Below are 20,535 nucleotides of genomic sequence, written 5' to 3' on the forward strand. Positions count from 1 at the left end.
GCGGCAGAGATATAAACACTTGTAAAAGGATTCACTGATTTTCTAATGTGTATAGTTTTGTTCAGACTCTCTCTATGGCAGTTATCTGGTGAAGGAAGGATTGGGCATGTTGGATCTTAACATGCTTGATCCTTTTGTTCTGACTGTCAAATGCAGCTTTTGGTCCTTTTGAAGGGGAGCATTGTCCTTCATTTCTTTTGCTAGTGCCCATTTCAAACATTCGTAGATTTCCAGACCCTTTCTGTCTAGCTTTGGGGCCAGTGCTGGTAGCAATAGTTTATCCTCTTTCCCTCCTTAAAGAGGACTTGTCACCAGGTTAAAAGAGACTAGATTTTGACCTTATTTTATTCTTGCTGCTCCCCTGAATATTTAACTTTTTGATTTTTCAAATTCGTCAGAGAGTTCCAGGGATCAGGGTCTTTTTTATTTAGTGCTGCTTTTTATGGGCTTTACTAAGGGGGTTGGCTCACAGGATCCTCTCGGGTGTGGCTCACAGGATCCTTTGGGGCGTGGCTCGCGGATCCTCTGGGGCTTGGCTCACAGGATCCTCTTGGGCGTGGCTCACAGGATCCTTTGGGGCGTGGCTCGCGGATCCTCTGGGGCTTGGCTCACAGGATCCTCTCGGACGTGGCTCACAGGATCCTCTGGGGGCGTGGCTCGCAGAATCCTCTGGAGGTGTGGCTCGCAGCATCCTCTGGGGGCGCGGCTTGCAGCATACTCTGGGGCGTGGCTCGCAGCATCCTCTGGGGGCGTGGCTCGTAGCATCCTCTGGAGGCGTGGCTCGCAGCATCCTCTGGGGGCGTGGCTTGCAGGATCCTCTAGGGTGTGTCTTTAGACTGCTCTGCATAATTACCCTGTGAGACACACCCCTTGATAAAAAAAAAAAAAAAACATAAAAAGTAGCACTAAATAAAAAGGCCCATATCTCTTTAACTATATGGTGGATTAAAAAAAAAAGGAACTTTAATATCTAGAGGATCAGCGGGAATAAAATGACAGCAAAAACTGCCCACTTATGACCTGGTGAGAGGATCTCTAACTAATAAGACGTGGAGGCTGAGAAGGAGTGATGTGGCACCAAAACTCTCCATACTCGTTCTTATCCAGCTCTTCTCCTCTCTCTGTACTGGACACTGAGCCAGTGTACTCTCTTTTCCTCTTCCGTACTTGCTGCCTGGCAGCTGCGATGAGCTGCTTCTAGGGGATGATTGACAAATAAAATCTACAGAGAGAAGAATCGTAACCCAGTAGATTGATTCATTTCAGACCCCAGAACCAAACACTAAAAAACACTCCAGACCGGTCCCTAAAAATAATACTGACCCCAAACTAACTAATAAAGTGCAAGAAAATAAAGCAGCCCTATAGTAAAGTAGGTCACATAATGGGCAGGTCCGGAGGTTCCAGAGGTCGGACCTCATCATCTTGTCTGTATATAGACCTGAAACTGATTTTCAGCCTAGACCAGACCCATAAAATTTATTCAGGCCCCAGACGAAATTCTAAAATAAACCTCGTTCCCAAATCTGAAATAAATAACAGGGCAAAATAAAATCAGATTGTAGACCAGACTGCAGTATTTTTTTTCACTGCTTCTTCACCTCCAGCTTCTCCTCACTGTCCTAAGGATGGCCAGTTTCAGGACATTGTGAATCCTGACACCCTGAGGTCAAAAGGACTTCAAAGCCAATGAACTTTAGGGGTATGTTGACTCTATGTCTTTTTCTGGAGGTCAAAAATGTCTATTTTTTTATAATTTGCTTAGTGCTTTTTTTGGCGTTTTCTTTTTTGTTAGCTTTTTTTTTTGCTGGAGTTTTCTGGATTTTTTAAAATCCCGCTCACATTTTTTTTGAGTGGAAATGCTGAAAAAACAAGCAAAAAAAACCCCCCAAACACCCATACATCTGCCTCTAACAAATTTTTTGTAGCCTTTCCATTGACTTGTATCATAAAGTATTGAGCATTGTAGCGGAAAACGCCTGAGGAACGAACATGTCACTTATTTTAAGTCAAGTTCAAGAGCGCATGTAGTGTTCGAAACGCGTCTGGTTATTGCTATTGGATCCCTATGTCCCTCCACACCTCCAGATGGTCGGCGTGTGTTTTTGCTGTCCATTTTACGTTTTTGAAAATAAAACAACCTACATTTTATGCATAACTTTAGATTGGAAGCTGGATCATTTCTCCTTCTACTTATTTTAAACGTTAGCATCTTTTGAAAGCCTGAAGCGTTTAAAAGAAGCTCAAAAGCCTGAGCATGTGAACAGCAAGTAGTTTTTGCATAGAAATTAATGTTTATTAATGTGTTTCCCCCCTGCCATAGTTTTCCGTGCAAAAAAAAAAGCCTGGAAAACTGCGCAGTGTGAACACACCTTTAGGATGCCACTGATATCTGATAAATCAGATCTAAGGGATATCGACCGATTTTTAAAATAATAATAAAAATGAATAAAGAAAAAAAATTCTACCTAGCTTTGGCATCAAACACTTCAATTAAAGCAATATGGGGATGATTATTTTTTTGCACATTTCACTCTATATATTGTATAGATACTTTTCCTTATAGGGAAAACACAGCAGAATTTCCACTGACACAAAATACATTTTAAAAAGAATCTGTTGCATTATTGATACAATATGAAGCAGAGAGACCCTGCTGATTATTTCCAGGGTCCGTCCGGCTTCTTCCCTTATGTTCCCATTTTTGAAACAGATGAAAAAGTTGTCCAAAAATGGACACATAACGCACCCCAGACAATAATTATCAATGGGGCCCCTCTTCTTTTGATGGCATCACTTATGCTGTAGATCCATTTTTTCTTTTTTTACATTTTTTTTTACATTTATTCTGTCTGTCGGTTCCTAAAAACAGAACAAACTGAATGTCCAAACCGAAGTGTAAATGCTGCTTTAGGGCTTATTCACACGTCAGTATTTTTCATCAGTGTTTGTAAGCCAAAAGCAGGAGTGGAACTTACAAAGAAAAACTATAATTGAAAGCTTGACTCCTGTTCTGTAGGGATGAGCGGACCCGGGTTGAACCCAACCCGAAATTTAGTCCAAAGTTTAGACCAGAACTTCAACCTGAACCCCATTGAAAACAATGGACACCAGAAATTTGGATCTGAAAAAGCTCTCTCTTTCTCTCTGTCTCGTCCCTGGACTTCCCCCGGAACTCAGAACAGAAAACCGAACATTCCGGGAAAAGTCCAAGTTCGGAGTTTATGTCCGGTATGAACCCTTCTACTTCGCTCATCTCTACTGTTCTGTGTTTTGGAGACACTCCTGGTTTTGGCATACAAATACTGATAAAAAATATTATGAAAGCCAGTTTTCTGCATGTAAATCCGCAGAGTAAAATCCAGCACCTCTGCACTACATGGGAACACTCCATTTTTCCATTTGCACCATTTTTGAGAAATCTCCAGCACTCTCTCACCCCAGAGGTGTGAAAACAGAATTCCCAAATGTTCCACACTTGAATGCCGGGGACCTAAACTTACGATGGCAAATTCCTCTTGTAACCAGTTTATCTTTACATAGTCCTATTGGTTCCGCCATTTTTAGGAGACCTAACGGTGTTTCTTTATTTCCTCTTTACAGGTGTCAATTCATTCCAGGTGTACATGGCCTACAAAGACCTATACCAAATGTCAGATAGCCAGGTACCTGTGTGCTTCAGTTTTCTGACATTAGAACACAAATTCTGATTTTTCTACATAGAGCGCCGCTCTTCTCCACTGACTGCGTCTGGTATTGCCATTCAGTTGGATAGACCTGAGCTGCAGTACCAGACACAGACTGTAGATAACAGTGGAGCTGTTTCTGGAAAAACATTCCAACCTTGTTTCCTAATCCCACAAAACCATTTCAAAGTATTTGTTTGCGTCTTCTCCTGTATGTTTAATGATGCAGAATCCTGAATTTAGATTTTTTTTTTTATTATTATTTTCAGCTGTATGAAATCTTTACCTTCCTTAAGGGACACGGTGCTGTAATTATGGTGCATGCCGAAAATGGAGATTTAATAGCTCAGGTGAGTGCGAGTTTTTAGTAAACTGGTAAACTTTATTTTAGATTTCACACAGAAAACCATCCCTTTAAATAGACCAGATTTGCGGTGATAGGTATTTGGTTCTATCATATACTTTGTCTACCGGACCATTCCACTAAAAGTTGTGTTTTCCTTGCTATTTTAGGGTGTTTTACTCTATTTATTACTTGCCATTGAAGTCAAAAAGGTACCTGACTTCAGTTTTACTACAGGTCGTAAATCAAGAATTAGCCTGGTGTGTAGCTGGCTGACATCTAGTGGCAAAGAAGTAAATTGCAACACTTTTTCTTTCATAGTTAATTTTTACATGACAAAAAAACACATAGATATGACTTTAACTACTTCTGGACCACCCATAGACTACAGATGTCCATGCAATCCACTCTCTGCACTGCCATGATGCATAGTATAGCAGCTGTATGACATTGTGCAGCTTCAGGAGCGCGGAGCTGGCAGTCAAACACAGCTGGACTCCCCATAAAGAAGGCAGAGATGGTTTATTAACGCCTAACGTGATCGGGTGCTCGTTACTCTAATCGAGCAGGTCGGACGTTCGGACAGGCTCGACTCGAGTAATGAGCATAATGGAGGTCAAGGGGAAACGCAACAATTTTTCTGAAAGACCTTAACAGGAGGGGGGCATGAAAATTGCTGAAATGGATGGAAACAGCGCTCAAATCGAATGGGAACAGCATGGGGAAGACACTTGGATGCATCTCTGACTCCCAGGTTGCTGCTGAGAACTAAATAAATAATTTAGAAAAATGATGTGGGGTCCCCCCTTTTTTGATAACCAGCCAAGGTAAAGCAGACAGCTAGGGGTATTTTATATTACCGGGTTAGTAATGGGGGTGTCTGATGGACTCCTCTCTATTACTAACCCCTGGACTTGATGCCAGCTGACATCAACCCCAAAAAATATTACTGCACCAGGGCAATCGAGAAGAGCCAGGCAAAGTGCCAGAATTGGTGCATCTAATGTAATGCGCCAATTCTGGAACGGCTGTGGCTGGTATTTTTAGGCTGGGAAGGGCCCAATATCCATGGACCTTCCCAGCTTGATAATATCAGCCCCCAACTGTATGCTTTACCTTGGCTGGTTATCAAAAATAGGGGGGACCCCACGTAATTTTTTAAAATGATTTATTTAATAGGTTAAAGGTTAAAAATGCCCTTTAGTGCCACATGGAAGGTACCAAAGGGTGCACCTTCATAATATTTATGGGGGGTTGAACATTAATCTAAGCTCTCCCTCCTATAACAACTCTCCCTGAACTGCTTCCAGAGGACAGTGTGCCGAGCATCGCGTCACCGGGTCTCATATAAGACCTCATGAGTGATGCGGCCGGCCAATCACAGTAATGCAAGTAGCCAACATGGCTACTGCATTACCGTGCATGTCAGGCAATCCCTGCTTGTTTATTGGTTATCTAACAGCTGTGAAACATGCGGGGTGGGGACTCGAGCATGGCGCTCGAGCACCCATGATACTTAATTGAGGATCGAGCAGTGGCGAGCACGTTCGCTCGTCACTACTCCACTTGTCTCTGTTTCGTACGGCAGAAATGACAGTGACAGATGACCCCCTCTGACAATCACTGACCTAATAAAGCTAGTGATTGATTGCAACAGTCACCTGAAAATGACTCAGTGGGAAGTAAAGACTGACCAGAAATCGGCAATGTTTTTCCTATCACATCCAACCCTTTAAACATAATGGAGCACATTTTGGAATGCAGCACTAAGTGTTACACCAGGCTGCACTGTGAGCGCTGCGACCGCCATATTCCTCCATAGAGGTTGTGGTATATTGCAGTAAAAGCGGTGGATTACATTGGTAGAATATATGTTGCATCGTATTCCACACTTCGTTGTTTCTAAAACTTTTCAAGAGTCAATATTGATAAGTAAAAGATCTCCATTAATCACATGAATAAGGATCCTTTGTCCCTGTTCCTACACATTTGCATTGATCAAAGTGATGTGCGATATTAAAGCCGATCAGTAAATGGGCAACTGATGCAATCTTGTATTGTTTCAACATAAAAAAAAATCTTTTTTTTTTTTTCTATTTTTATTGAATAGGAACAAAAGCGGATATTAGAAATGGGCATAACTGGCCCAGAAGGACATGCTCTGAGCCGACCCGAGGAGGTACGTTCATTGTGCTTATTTCTGCTATTCAATCATTTAACACCAGTTAAACTTTTCATATGTAAAAAAATATAATTTACATCGGAGTGAAATAAATCTTCATATTGGTTGGATTCAGAGCTCCTAATTCCTTGACTAGTTAAAAATATAAAAAAAAAATAACATTCTGGCTACTGACAGCCACCACTAGAGGGAGCCTAAGGCTGCGTGCCCACTATGCGTTTTTCAAGCGTTTTTGCCGCGGAATTTCCGCAGCGAAAACGCTTGGTAATACGCGCCCCATGGTCTCCAATGATAATCCGCATGTTCTGTGCACATGCTGCGGAAATTTCCGCTGCGGATTATCGTTGTGGAAAAATTCGCAGCATGTCAATTAATTTTGCGGACACGCAGCGTAATTGCTGCCATTGACTTGCATTGAATCGCTTAATATCCACATGACTACATGTGCACATGCGGATATTGAGCGATTCAATGTGTGGTTGGTAGCCGGGTCTGGAGAAGAGGAGACTCTCATCCAGACCCGGGTACCATAGAACCTGTAGTTAAAAAAGAATTAAAATAAAAAAAAACATTATACTCACCTTCTGATGGCCCCCAGTGTCCTGTACGGTGTGTCCGGTGTCTTCGGTGGCTTGCGGTGGTGTAAAAGGACCTTCCATGATGTCACGTGACCTGTCACATGACTAAATGACGTCATGGAAGGTCCTTTTACACCACCGCGAGCCGCCGAAGACACTGGATAAGGAGACAGGGGGCCATCAGAAGGTGAGTATAATGTTTTTTTTTTATTTTTTACTATTTTATTCTTTTTTTTTTTTCTATTGATGATGCATTTGCATTTGCAGCATCGTAACTTGGTCACACTATATATGCCGGTTGCATGGATTTATACAGTGTGACCAAGTTGTCAAGCACTTTCCAAGTGATGCTAAAATCGTTTGGAAAAGCGCTTGACTACCCGCATGCGGAAATGCATGTGAAGAACGCTTCACAACCGCTTCTACCTGGCGGGAAAAACGCATGTACAATCCGCATGTACAATCCCCATGTACAATCCGCATGCGTTTTTCCTGCCAGGGAGATGCAGAAATAATCCGGAGCATTTCTGCATCGTGGGCACTTAGCCTAAAAGTTTACCGTATACTGTCTTATCATTGAGTTAAATGTATATTCGGTCTGCAGTAAGCAATTAAGCTCCCTCTAGTGGTGACTGAAGGTAGACAGCTACATGACAATGGCCTGAAAGGGCCTTATGGACAAGCAAATTTTTTTTGTTTGTTTTCACCTCTGACTTTTAATTTGTAGCATTCATAACTCTAGATTTTCTTTCATGGCCGTTTAAGGAAAAAAAAATTCATGTTGGGGAAATTTGTATTATCTTATGGCGCTGTTTAGCAATACATATCAATTACTGTGTATAATAAGTGTATGTATGTATATATATATATATATATATATATACAGTACAGACCAAAAGTTTGGACAAACCTTCTCATTTAAAGATTTTTCTGTATTTTCATGACTATGAAAATTGTACATTCACACTGAAGGCATCAAAACTATGAATTAACACATGTGGAATTATATACTTAACAAAAAAGTGTGAGACACCTGAAAATATGTCTTATATTCTAGGTTCTTCAAAGTAGCCACCTTTTGCTTTGATGACTGCTTTGCACACTCTTGGCATTCTCTTGATGAGCTTCAAGAGGTAGTCACCGGAAATGGTCTTCCAACAATCTTGAAGGAGTTCCCAGAGATGCTTAGCACTTGTTGGCCCTTTTGCCTTCACTCTGCGGTCCAGCTCACCCCAAACCATCTCGATTGGGTTCAGGTCTGGTGACTGTGGAGGCCAGGTCACCTGGCGTAGCACCCCATCACTCTCCCTCTTGGTCAAATAGCCCTTACACAGCCTGGAGGTGTGTTTGGGGTCATTGTCCTGTTGAAAAATAAATGATGGTCCAACTAAACGCAAACCGGATGGAATAGCATGCCGCTGCAAGATGCTGTGGTAGCCATGCTGGTTCAGTATGCCTTCAATTTTGAATAAATCCCCAACAGTGTCACCAGCAAAGCACCCCCACACCATCACACCTCCTCCTCCATGCTTCACGGTGGGAACCAGGCATGTAGAGTCCATCCGTTCACCTTTTCTGCGTCGCACAAAGACATGGTGGTTGGAAGCAAAGATCTCAAATTTGGACTCATCAGACCAAAGCACAGATTTCCACTGGTCTAATGTATAATGTCCACTGGTCTTCCTCAGTATAGAGCGCTGGTAAGGCCTCACTTAGAATATTGTGCACAGTTCTGGGCTCCGGTGCTCAGGAAAGACATATTGGAGCTAGAGAGGGTACAAAGGAGGGCGACTAAGGTAATAAAGGGAATGGAGGGACTAGAATACCCAGAGAGGTTGTCAAAATTCGGCCTATTTACGTTGGAAAAGGGAAGGCTTAGGGGAGACCTCATAAACATGTATAAATACATCAGGGGGCAGTACAGAGATCTCTCCCATGACCTGTTTATACCAAGGATGGTGACAAAGATGAGGGGGCACACTATGCGTCTGGAGGAAAGGAGGTTCCTGCACCAGCATAGAAGGGGATTCTTTACGGTCAGAGCTGTGAGACTCTGGAACTCTCTGGGAGAGGAAGTGGTGATGTCCAACTCACTTAATGAGTTCAAGAGAGGCCTGGACGCCTTTCTTGAGAACAATAAAATTACATCTTATGCTTAGTGATAGTTAATTAATCCAGGGATTTAATCTGACAGCCAGATTGGTGTCGAGAAGTGAATTTTTCCTCAATAATGTAAATTGGCCTATACCGCATGGTTTTTTTTTGCCTTCCCCTGGATCAACGCTGCGGAATAGCTGCAGTGCACAAGAAATAGGCTGAACTGGATGGACGCTTGTCTTTTTTCGGCCTTATAAACTATGTAACTATGTAACTATGTAATGTCCATTCCTTGTGTTCTTTAGCCCAAACAAGTCTCTTCTGCTTGTTGCCTGTTCTTAGCAGTGGTTTCCTAGCAGCTATTTTACCATGAAGGCCTGCTGCACAAAGTCTCCTCTTAACAGTTGTTGTAGAGATGTGTCTGCTGCTAGAACTCTGTGTGGCATTGACCTGGTCTCTAATCTGAGCTGCTGTTAACCTGCGATTTCTGAGGCTGGTGACTCGGATAAACTTATCCTCAAAAGCAGAGGTGACTCTTGGTCTTCCTTTCCTGGGGCCGTCCTCATGTGAGCAAGTTTCTTTGTAGCGCTTCATGGTTTTTGCAACTGCACTTGGGGACACTTTCAAAGTTTTCCCAATTTTTCGGACTGACTGACCTTCATTTCTTAAAGTAATGATGGCCACTCGTTTTTCTTTACTTAGCTGCTTTTTTCTTGCCATAATACAAATTCTAACAGTCTATTCAGTAGGACTATCAGCTGTGTATCCACCAGACTTCTGCACAACACAACTGATGATCCAACCCCATTTATAAGGCAAGAAATCCCACTTATTAAACCTGACAGGGCACACCTGTGAAGTGAAAACCATTTCCGGTGACTACCTCTTGAAGCTCATCAAGAGAATGCCAAGAGTGTGCAAAGCAGTCATCAAAGCAAAAGGTGGCTACTTTGAAGAACCTAGAATATAAGACATATTTTCAGTTGTTTCACACTTTTTTGTTAAGTATATAATTCCACATGTGATAATTCATAGTTCTGATGCCTTCAGTGTGAATGTACAATTTTCAAAGTCATGAAAATACAGAAAAATCTTTAAATGAGAAGGTGTGTCCAAAATTTTGGTCTGTACTATATATGTATATATATATATATAAATATATATATATATATATATATATATATATATATATATTATATAATATATGCACACAGTGCTTAGCATAAATGAGTACATCCCCTTTGCAAGGTAAGATTTTAATCAACATCTCAATTTCCAAAATTTTGACAAGACTGAGTTTCATAGAACATTTTTTAACATATAACATGAAAGTAAGGTTAATAATATAACATTTATTACAAAATCTTCAGTTTTACTCAAATTAGTTTATGCAAAAATGAGTACACCCCACATCAAAAACTACTACATCTAGTATTTTGTATGACCTCCATGATTTTTAAAGACAGGGCCAAGTCTTGTAGGCATGGAATGAACAAGTTGGCGACATATTGCAAAATCTACCTTCTTCCATTCTTCAAGAACGACCTTTCTTGGAGCCTGGATGCTAGATGGAGAGTGATGACATCTTGTCCCTTCAGCATTCCTCATAGGTTCTGTTGGGTCAGATCAGGAGACATTTTACCACTCAATCACTTGACCCTGTTCTTCTTCAGAAATGCAACATGTATGTTTTGGCTAATTTTCATGTTGGAAAAGTGCACGTCTACCAAGTGCATGGAGTGATGGCAGCATCTTCTATTTTGATATAGAACAGTATATCTGTGAATTCATGATACCATCAATGAAATGTAGCTCTCCAACACCAGAAGAACTCACGCAGCCCCAAATAAAGACACTGCTACCACCATGCTTTACTGTAGGTACCATGCATGTAGAAAAATTATATTAGAAAACTACATGGCGCCTAAAGAGAAAAATGGTGGTGGCAGTGTCCTTATGAGGGACTGCATGAATGGTTATACAGAGCTCCACAGTCAGACAACTGATAGAAAAAAAAATAGTGATTTTATCAAAACTGCAGCAAGCAGCCCAGTAAGTGACATATCGCTGGAGTCAGGGTCTATGTCCCTACATCATGCTGCATCCAGATAAAGCAGCAAAAGACCCCATGATAAATTCCCTTTAACACTGGGAACCAGAGCATTAGTGAAGGAGCCTGTTTTAGGAGGAGGCACAAAACCCCCTCTACTAAGGATTACCAATGCCCACCTTCATAAGACATTGGATGGTCATTAAAGGAGTTGTCCAGTAGCCTATTTTTTTTAGAATAAAAATGGTCCCATAGTAGTTTTAAATTAAAATAAGAACAGATGCTTGCCTTCCAGGCCTCTGCCGTTCCTCTGCACGTCTTCTCGAGTGTTCCTATGGTCTCCTGGACCAGACTTGATGATATTCCCTGAGGGTAGATCTGCTGCATAAGGAAAAAGGGTATATTACTCATGCCTGGTGCTCACTGGATCTTCTCCATTTTACTGTGAATCAGCTACATTTTGAGCAGTGAATTATTCAGGCTCGCCACTCTCAGAAACGTCCTTGAAAGATCAAGCGACTGTATTTAATGTAAAGTTACGATGGGGATGATAAAATTTTCATCATGTTCCCTCTGGGCGTCCTGTCAGCAGATTTTTTTGCCATTTCAGTAATAAAAAGCTTTCCATCACAGTTTCTTAAGAAAAATTATTGGTAAAAAAACGCAATATCGTGCATCTTTATTTTTGAATGATTGAAAACACTTTAAAGATAAAAATGTACAGTGCGTTATAAATTCTGAGTTCACATATTACTGATATTGTTACACAGTCAAAAAAACAACGCGGGGATTGCCTGCCATACACGAGCAATCCCCGCATGTTTTTTTGGGTGTCTAATAACCGGGAAACATGCGGGCGGGGACTCGAGCATGTCACTTGAGCACCCGCGATACATGGCGCATACCTGAGTACCCGATGCAAACTCAAGTAGCGAGCACTTGCGCTCAAGACTAATGACAACATATTCAATATGATAACCTAATGTTATCAAATTCTGTGTCGTACCTCTGGGTTCAAAATGTTCACTATACCCCTTGATAAAATCCTTGAGGGGTGTAGTTTCCAAAATGGGGTCACTTGTGGGAGGTTTCCACTATTTAGGCACATCAGGGGCTCTCCAAACGCGACATGGCGTCCGCTCTCGATTCCAGCCAATTTTGCATTCAAAAAGTCACACAGTGCTCCTTCCCTTCTGAACTCTGCCGTGCGCCCAGACAGTGTATTTTCCCCACATATGGGGTATCGGCGTACTCAGAAGAAATTGGACAACAGTTTTTGGGGTCCATTTTCTCCTTTTAACCTTGTGAAAATAAAAAAATGTTGGGCTAAAAGATCATTTTTGTGGAAAAAGTTAGATTTTTTTATTTTCACGGCTCCATGTTATAAACTTCTGTGAAGCACTTGGGGGTTCAGGGTGCTCACCACACATCTACATAAGTTCCCTGAGGGGTTTAGTTTCCAAAATGGTGTCACTTGTGGGGGTTTCCACTGTTTAGGCACATCAGGGGCTCTCCAAACGCAACATGGCGTCCGCTAATTATTCAAACAAATTTTACATTCAAAAAGTCAAATGGTGCTCCTTCCCTTCCGAGCCCTGCCGTGCGCCCAAACAGTGGTTTCCCCCACATATGGGGTATCGGCTTACTCAGGAGAAATTGCACAACAAATTTTGGTGTCCAATTTTCCGTCACCCTTGTGAAAATAAAAAAAATTGGGTCTAAAGTAACATTTTTGTGAAAAAAAGTTAAATGTTCATTGTTTTCTTCCACATTCCAAAAATTCCTGTGAAGCACCTGATGTGGTCCCTAAAAAAATGGTTTTGTAAATTTCGTTGGAAAAATTAGACATCGCTGGTCAACTTTTAATCCTTATAACTTCCTAACAAAAAAAAAATTGTTTCCAAAATTGTGCTGATGTAAAGTAGACATGTGAGAAATGTTATTTATTAACTATTTTGTGTGACATATCTCTCTGATTTAAGGGCATGACAATTCAAAGTTTGAAAATTGCAAAATTTTTGCCAAATTTCTGATTTTTTTTCACAAATAAACGCGTCATATCAAATAAATTTTACCACTATCATGAAGTACAATATGTCACAAAAAAAAATCTCAGAATCAGGGGGATCCGTTGAAGTGTTCCAGAGTAATTACCTCATAAAGTGACAGTGGTCAGAATTGTAAAAATTAGTCCGGCCATTAACGTGCAAACAACCTTTGGGGGTAAAGGGGTTAATTTGAGGGAGCCAACAATTTTGTCCAGACCATTTTTGGAGTTTTGTGTAAAATTATGTGAAATTTGCCTTTTTTTAATCGGAGATAAGCGTGTATAACAAAAAGTGTAATTTCGATAATTGTCTGGGAGAAATACTTCATTTTCTGGAACAATTTCAAGGGTGCCAACACTTTCGGCCATGACTGTCTATGCAAATCACGAGGACTTGTCAGCACATTTGGAAGAATCAGTCTAAGTTTACTGACACGCCCCCCTTGCACTTTCAGCCGTTTTGCATATTTCTTCCACACTAGATTTCCAATAACAGGGAAATTTGATCTCTATAAAAAAAAAATGCTTCATTTTTTGGGGAGATAAGAGCCTATACAGTAATATACCACCACCTCCTTATATAAAAACCTGCTAACATGTGAATCATCACCTTTAAATACCATGTCACTTTTTAGGTGCATTGTTTTATGTGGATTCATTTATTGATCTTACAGAACTAAAAAAAATAATAATAATAATTGAGCAACAATTACGCTTAATATTTGCTATGTTAATTGTGATGCACTTCCGTGTACAGCCACCACTAGAGGGTGCTAAGGAGTTTACCGCATACTGATTTATTACTAACTTCAGTGTGGAAGTTCTATAAAGTACGCCCAGAAGCACTGCAGCAAATTTCCCCTCTTTATTTTTGCCTATATACGCGTTTATTAACCAGTTGAGGATCAGTATTCCCCATTCATGACCAGGCTTTATCATAGATGTGCTTTTAACAGATCTAAAAAAAATTTCTCTTTTCATAAAAATTATTTTATTTTTATGGGGTCTGCAATTTTTACTGGTGATGTCTTTTTTTTTTTATTGCTTTTTTAGTTAAAGACCTTTGGGGAGCACTTTAACATTTATTTTTTATATATTTTATTCACTTATATAGTGCCATTAATTCCACAGCGCTTTACAGACATTATCATTGCTGTCCCCATTGGGGCTCACAATCTAAATTCCCTATCAGTATGTCTTTGGAGTGTTGGAGGAAACTGGAGAACCTGGAGGAAACCCACGCAAACATGGGGAGAACATACAAACTCCTTGCAGATGTTGTCCTTGGTTGGATTTGAACCCAGGACCCCAGCACTGCAAGGCAGCAGTGCTAACCACCGAGCCACTGTTCTGCCCAACATATTCTTATTACTGGTTTCCGATGTACCTGGGTCTAGTATATTATCCCCAGTCACAGGGAAATTCAGCCTCCTGGCTGCATAGCAGAGCTGACTGGGTTTCCTAGGACCCAACAGCTCCTCCTCCCTCCCTACACCCGGCAATCTGATCACTGGTCCAGAGGAAGAAGAGCTGTTTGTGCTTACTATACTGTACACTGTATACACAGCGCTTGTTCAACGCTGTGAATACAGCGATCGTGACAGCAAAGATGGTAATAACCATTTCTGCCTTCTTTCTGTGGAGTCAGGCTGTGTCTGACAGCCGGCTCCCCACTCCTGTATGATTTTGTTCAACTTTAGCAGCTTTACTCTGCATTGACGTTTTTCAGTGTCACTGCAGAGTAAAGTGAGGACCGCCTGGATGTTTAAAGTCTATAGGCGTTTTGGAACTGGTTAAAAAATAATGTAGAGATATTTGTGCATGCTTTGATAATACCTCTTTTAGTCGATGCTTTATGTCTGGGTTGTCTGCCTTGTTAATTCTCTATTCACTTCTGATATGGTTCCCCTTATGCAGACTACAACCTCTGCATATTTCATGTATTAGATTTCAGAAAATTGATTTTGCAAGTGGAATTAGGTGTTAAAGGGTTTTTTCCACTATAAAGCACATTTTAATCAATAGTTCTTGGAATAAAATTAAGTTCCACAATTGGATGTGTTAAAATAAATGTTCCTGTGCTGAGATAATCTTATAAATGTGCCCCTGCTGTGTACTGTGTAATGGCTGTGTCTGACCGTACAGAACATGGTCTGATCATACCACATCTCCTGGGCAGGGGAGGAAGCAAAAGAGTATACAGACATTACAGCAGGGGATCACAGCTGATTCTTTCTGTGAGGCCAAACATTTCCCTGCCTGTTTTTAAGCAATCTTTTATATCAAAGAAAGAATCATCTGTGATCCCCTGCTGTCCTATCTGTATACTCTTTTGCTTCCTCCCCTGCCCAGGAACTGTGGTATGATCAGACCATGTTCCTGCACGGTCAGACACAGCCATTACACAGTACACAGCAGGGACACATTTATAAGATTATCTCAGCACAGGAACATTTTATTTAAACACATCCAATTGTGGAATTTATTATTATTCCAAGATCAATTGATTAAAATGTTGATTAAAATTAACTTTGTTCGTGATTAATGATTAATGATCTAATGGAAGGGTTGCATAGTAAAATAGCAATATTTGCAGATGATACTAAACTTTGTAAAGTAGTTAATACAGATGAGGATAGGGCACAGCTACAGGAGGATTTAGATAAATTGGGGAGTTGGGCCAAAAAATGGCAAATGGGGTTCAATGCCGATAAATGTAAGGTTATGCACATGGGAAAGAAAAACAGCAGCCACCCATACATATTAAATGGGAAACCTTTGGGGAAATCTGACATGGAGAAGGACCTGGGCGTCTTGGTTAATAGCAAATTAAATTGGAGTGCCCAGTGTCAGGCAGCAGCTGCGAAGGCAAATAGAGTCATGGCATGCATCAGAAGAGGAATAGGGGCATATGATGAGAACATTGTTCTTCCTCTGTATAAAGCGCTGGTAAGGCCGCACTTAGAATATTGTGCACAGTTCTGGGCTCCGGTGCTCAGGAAAGACATATTGGAGCTAGAGAGGGTACAAAGGAGGACGACTAAGGTAATAAAGGGAATGGAGGGACTAGAATACCCAGAGAGGTTGTCAAAATTCGGCCTATTTACGCTGGAAAAGAGAAGGCTTAGGGGAGACCTCATAAACATGTATAAATACATCAGGGGGCAGTACAGAGATCTCTCCCATGACCTGTTTATACCAAGGATGGTGACAAAGACGAGGGGGCACACTATGCGTCTGGAGGAAAGGAGGTTCCTGCACCAGCATAGAAGGGGATTCTTTACGGTCAGAGCCGTGAGACTCTGGAACTCTCTGGGAGAGGAAGTGGTGATGTCCAACTCACTTAATGAGTTCAAGAGAGGCCTGGACGCCTTTCTTGAGAACAATAAAATTACATCTTATGCTTAGTTAATTAATCCAGGGATTTAATCTGACTGCCAGATTGGTGTCGGGAAGTGAATTTTTCCTCAATGATGTAAATTGGCCTATACCGCATGGTTTTTTTTTTTGCCTTCCCCTGGATCAACGCTGCGGAATAGCTGCAGTGCACAAGAAATAGGCTGAACTGGATGGACGCTTGTCTTTTTTCGGCCTTATAAACTATGTAACTATGTAACTATGTGATAAAACCCCTTTAAAGATTTGCTATATTTTTCTTCTTCCAGCTTGAAGCCGAGGCAGTATTCCGAGCCATTGCCATAGCAAGCCAAATCAACGCCCCTGTCTATATAACCAAAGTGATGAGCAAGAGCTCTGCTGATGTCATTGCACAAGCCAGGAAGAAAGGTAATTCATACCACCAGTCCTAGTCCTGCAGGCAAGTCTGCACATTGGTCACATCCTCTTTTTTTTTATTATTACAATGATCGATACTTGTGTTATATTGTGACGTGTTTCTCCAGACTTTGTAAAATACTTTATAGTTCTTAACTACAAATTGTTCAATTTGATAAAAGTAAAATAGAACTGCTATAATTCTGCACAAAAGTGCCCTTTCTTGCCTTTCCTTCACATATCTTGAGATGAGCATCACGAGACGGACTAGCTTTAAAAAACTAAAAACAGGATTTTGCTATCCTGTCCGTATATACAGTACAGACCAAAAGTTTGGACACACCTTCCCATTTAAAGATTTTTCTGTATTTTCATGACTCTGAAAATTGTACATTCACACTGAAGGCATCAAAACTATGAATTAACACATGTGGAATTATATACTTAACAAAAAAGTGTGAAACAACTGAAAATATGTCTTATATTCTAGGTTCTTCAAAGTAGCCACCTTTTGCTTTGATGACTGCTTTGCACACTCTTGGCATTCTCTTGATGAGCTTCAAGAGGTAGTCACCGGAAATGGTCTTCCAACAATCTTGAAGGAGTTCCCAGAGACGCTTAGCACTTGTTGGCCCTTTTGCCTTCACTCTGCGGTCCAGCTCACCCCAAACCATCTCGATTGGGTTCAGGTCTGGTGACTGTGGAGGCCAGGTCATCTGGCGTAGCCCCCCATCACTCTCCTTCTTGGTCAAATAGCCCTTACACAGCCTGGAGGTGTGTTTGGGGTCATTGTCCTGTTGAAAAATAAATGATGGTCCAACTAAACGCAAACCGGATGGAATAGCATGCCGCTGCAAGATGCTGTGGTAGCCATGCTGGTTCAGTATGCCTTCAATTTTGAATAAATCCCCAACAGTGTCCCCAGCGAAGCACCCCCACACCATCACACCTCCTCCTCCATGCTTCACGGTGGGAACCGGGCATGTAGAGTCCATCCGTTCACCTTTTCTGCGTCGCACAAAAACATGGTGGTTGGAACCAAAGATCTCAAATTTGGACTCATCAGACCAAAGCACAGATTTCCACTGGTCTAATGTCCATTCCTTGTGTTCTTTAGCCCAAACAAGTCTCTTCTGCTTGTTGCCTGTCCTTAGCAGTGGTTTCCTAGCAGCTATTTTACCATGAAGGCCTGCTGCACAAAGTCTCCTCTTAACAGTTGTTGAAGAGATGTGTCTACTGCTAGAACTCTGTGTGGCATTGGCCTGGTCTCTAATCTGAGCTGCTGTTAACCTGCGATTTCTGAGGCTGTTGACTCAGATAAACTTATCCTCAGAAGCAGAGGTGACTCTTGGTCTTCCTTTCCTGGGGCGGTCCTCATGTGAGCCAGTTTCTTTGTAGCGCTTGATGGTTTTTGCAACTGCACTTGGGGACACTTTCAAAGTTTTCCCAATTTTTTGGACTAACTGACCTTCATTTCTTAAAGTAATGATGGCCACTCGTTTTTCTTTACTTAGCTGCTTTTTTCTTGCCATAATACAAATTCTAACAGTCTATTCAGTAGGACTATCAGCTGTGTATCCACCAGACTTCTGCACAACACAACTGGTGGTCCCAACCACATTTATAAGGCAAGAAATCCCACTTATTAAACCTGAGAGGGCACACCTGTGAAGTGAAGACCATTTCTGGTGACTACCTCTTGAAGCTCATCAAGAGAATGCCAAGAGTGTGCAAAGTAGTCATCAAAGCAAAAGGTGGCTACTTTGAAGAACCTAGAATATAAGACATATTTTCAGTTGTTTCACACTTTTTTGTTAAGTATATAATTCCACATGTGTTAATTCATAGTTTTGATGCCTTCAGTGTGAATGTACAATTTTCATAGTCAAGAAAATACAGAAAAATCTTTAAAAGAGGTGTGTCCAAACTTTTGGTCTGTACTGTATCTCTGCTAAATGTGTCTCTATGTGAATTGCTACCTTTCAAGGGTTTTGCGAACATAATTTGGATGGTAAGAAATTTGAGTCCTTAAAGGGAATCTTTCAGGAGGTTTTTGCTATGTAATCTGAACACAACATGCTGTAGGGGTTAAAACACAGATTTCAGCGCTGCCTCTCTTATCAAGCTCCGATGTTTTGTTTGCTTGCAATGATTGTTTTAGCACCAGGAGTTTATCATTGCTGGGATACAGCAGCACATGCATGCTAGTCTGTGATAAGCAGCTCACTGTCTATGGACATTGTATACACAGAGCCTGGTATGGGTGCGGTTAGGTTTCTCAGCTCTGCTTCCTGCTAAATCTAAAAACTCTGATTGTGTCAGAATGGCTGCACCCAGTAATCTAAGTGATATATCATTGGATTCAGCTTCTCTTTGCCTACATCATACTGCTCTCAGATGAGATAGCAAAAACCTGCTGATAGATTCCCTTTAAAGGGTTATTCCCCTATCCTGAGAGGAGAGGAATAACTTACTGAGGGTCCAAAAACTGGGATGCCCAACGACCCCATAGATCGGGGTGCTGGAACCCAAGAAATGGGACCCTGCAAAGCCCTGTTTTAACTCAGCTTTGCTCCATTCATTGTATATGGGACACTCGGAAATAGATGAACACTGGACTTCGCTTTCTCCAACAGTCCCGTAGACAGTTAATGGTGCAGAGATTGAGCATGCGTACCTCTATTCCAATCAAGAAGGGGCTACACATGCGATTTCTTGGTTTTCAAAGCCCTTTTCTCAGGGTCACTGGTGGTCCCAGTAGCTGGACCCTCAACGATCAGTAAGTTCATAGAATAGGGGATAACTTTTGATTCTTTAACAAAATTAGCGGTAAGGTAAGAGTGAACATGTCTGTGTATTGGATTGCTGGTCACAGAGTTCTCAATTTATTTATTTTTTACTTAAATGAAGGTGCATTGGTGTTTGGTGAGCCAATTACGGCAAGTTTAGGAACAGATGGAACCCATTACTGGAGCAAAAACTGGGCGAAAGCTGCAGCCTTTGTCACCGCCCCACCGCTCAGTCCGGATCCCACCACACCAGACTACCTGAACACTATGCTTGCATGGTAAGATTTGAAGGAAAGGAGTCAACCCCTATCCCCCCCAATAATGGACCAAAAATGCTATTTCCAAAAGCCCATTCTGGTTGACTCCATACTACATTGTATTATATGGTTGTCTATTCTATTAAATGAATAATCAGTGAGATGGAACTCTGACCTCCGCGGAAAACAGAATCATGAAAATTAACTCCGTATACTCACCTTTAGTAATTCCCTGGTGGCAGCGTTTATCTGGTCACCCCTCAAGGGTCTTATCTGGAGCTCCAGCCATGAGGTGTTGTCAGTCTGTGATTGGCTGCAGCGGTCATCACTGGAGTACCCAAATTATGACAGATGAGGGTCTTTTAGAGGTTTAGCATTGCTGGTCTCTCATACCTGATGAGAAGTAGTAAAGTGCCCGTATGGCTTCCAGCAGAAAGCTACCCATATTTATTAAGGACAATAGCATCCTCTTGTGGTCAGGAATGGAAAACATCAAACACATCGATGTCTTATATAGAAAATCATAATTACAGAAATAGTCTTTTTTACAAAAAAAAAAAATCTCAATTCAACCAGGAGATTGAGATGACAAAAGAGAAAAAAATATTCAATCTGATGAAGATAAATAACCCTAAATAAAAATCTTTCCTGACCCCTAGTGGTGATTAAATTGGGTCAATATTCAATGTTTTTTTTTTAATAATGCTCTTATGTATAATTTATGGCCTCCTG

General features: G+C 41.2%; 1 protein-coding gene across 2 annotated transcripts in view; it reads left to right on the forward strand.

Moving 5' to 3' along the window:
* The window catches only part of CRMP1 (collapsin response mediator protein 1), a 92,937-nt gene that overhangs the window by 51,495 nt on the left and 20,907 nt on the right, over positions 1-20,535 (forward strand). For both annotated transcript variants that reach the window (XM_073648274.1, XM_073648283.1), the window contains exons 5-9: positions 3,604-3,665; positions 3,956-4,036; positions 6,140-6,208; positions 16,649-16,769; positions 19,668-19,824. In XM_073648274.1, the coding sequence (XP_073504375.1) occupies positions 3,604-3,665; positions 3,956-4,036; positions 6,140-6,208; positions 16,649-16,769; positions 19,668-19,824 (490 nt within the window). The remainder of the gene's footprint in view (positions 1-3,603; positions 3,666-3,955; positions 4,037-6,139; positions 6,209-16,648; positions 16,770-19,667; positions 19,825-20,535) is intronic.

This window comes from Phyllobates terribilis, unplaced genomic scaffold (genome assembly GCF_046119375.1).
Source record: "Phyllobates terribilis strain yellow unplaced genomic scaffold, ASM4611937v1 Scaffold_1__5_contigs__length_1240528914, whole genome shotgun sequence".
Classification (NCBI taxonomy): Eukaryota; Metazoa; Chordata; class Amphibia; order Anura; family Dendrobatidae; genus Phyllobates; species Phyllobates terribilis.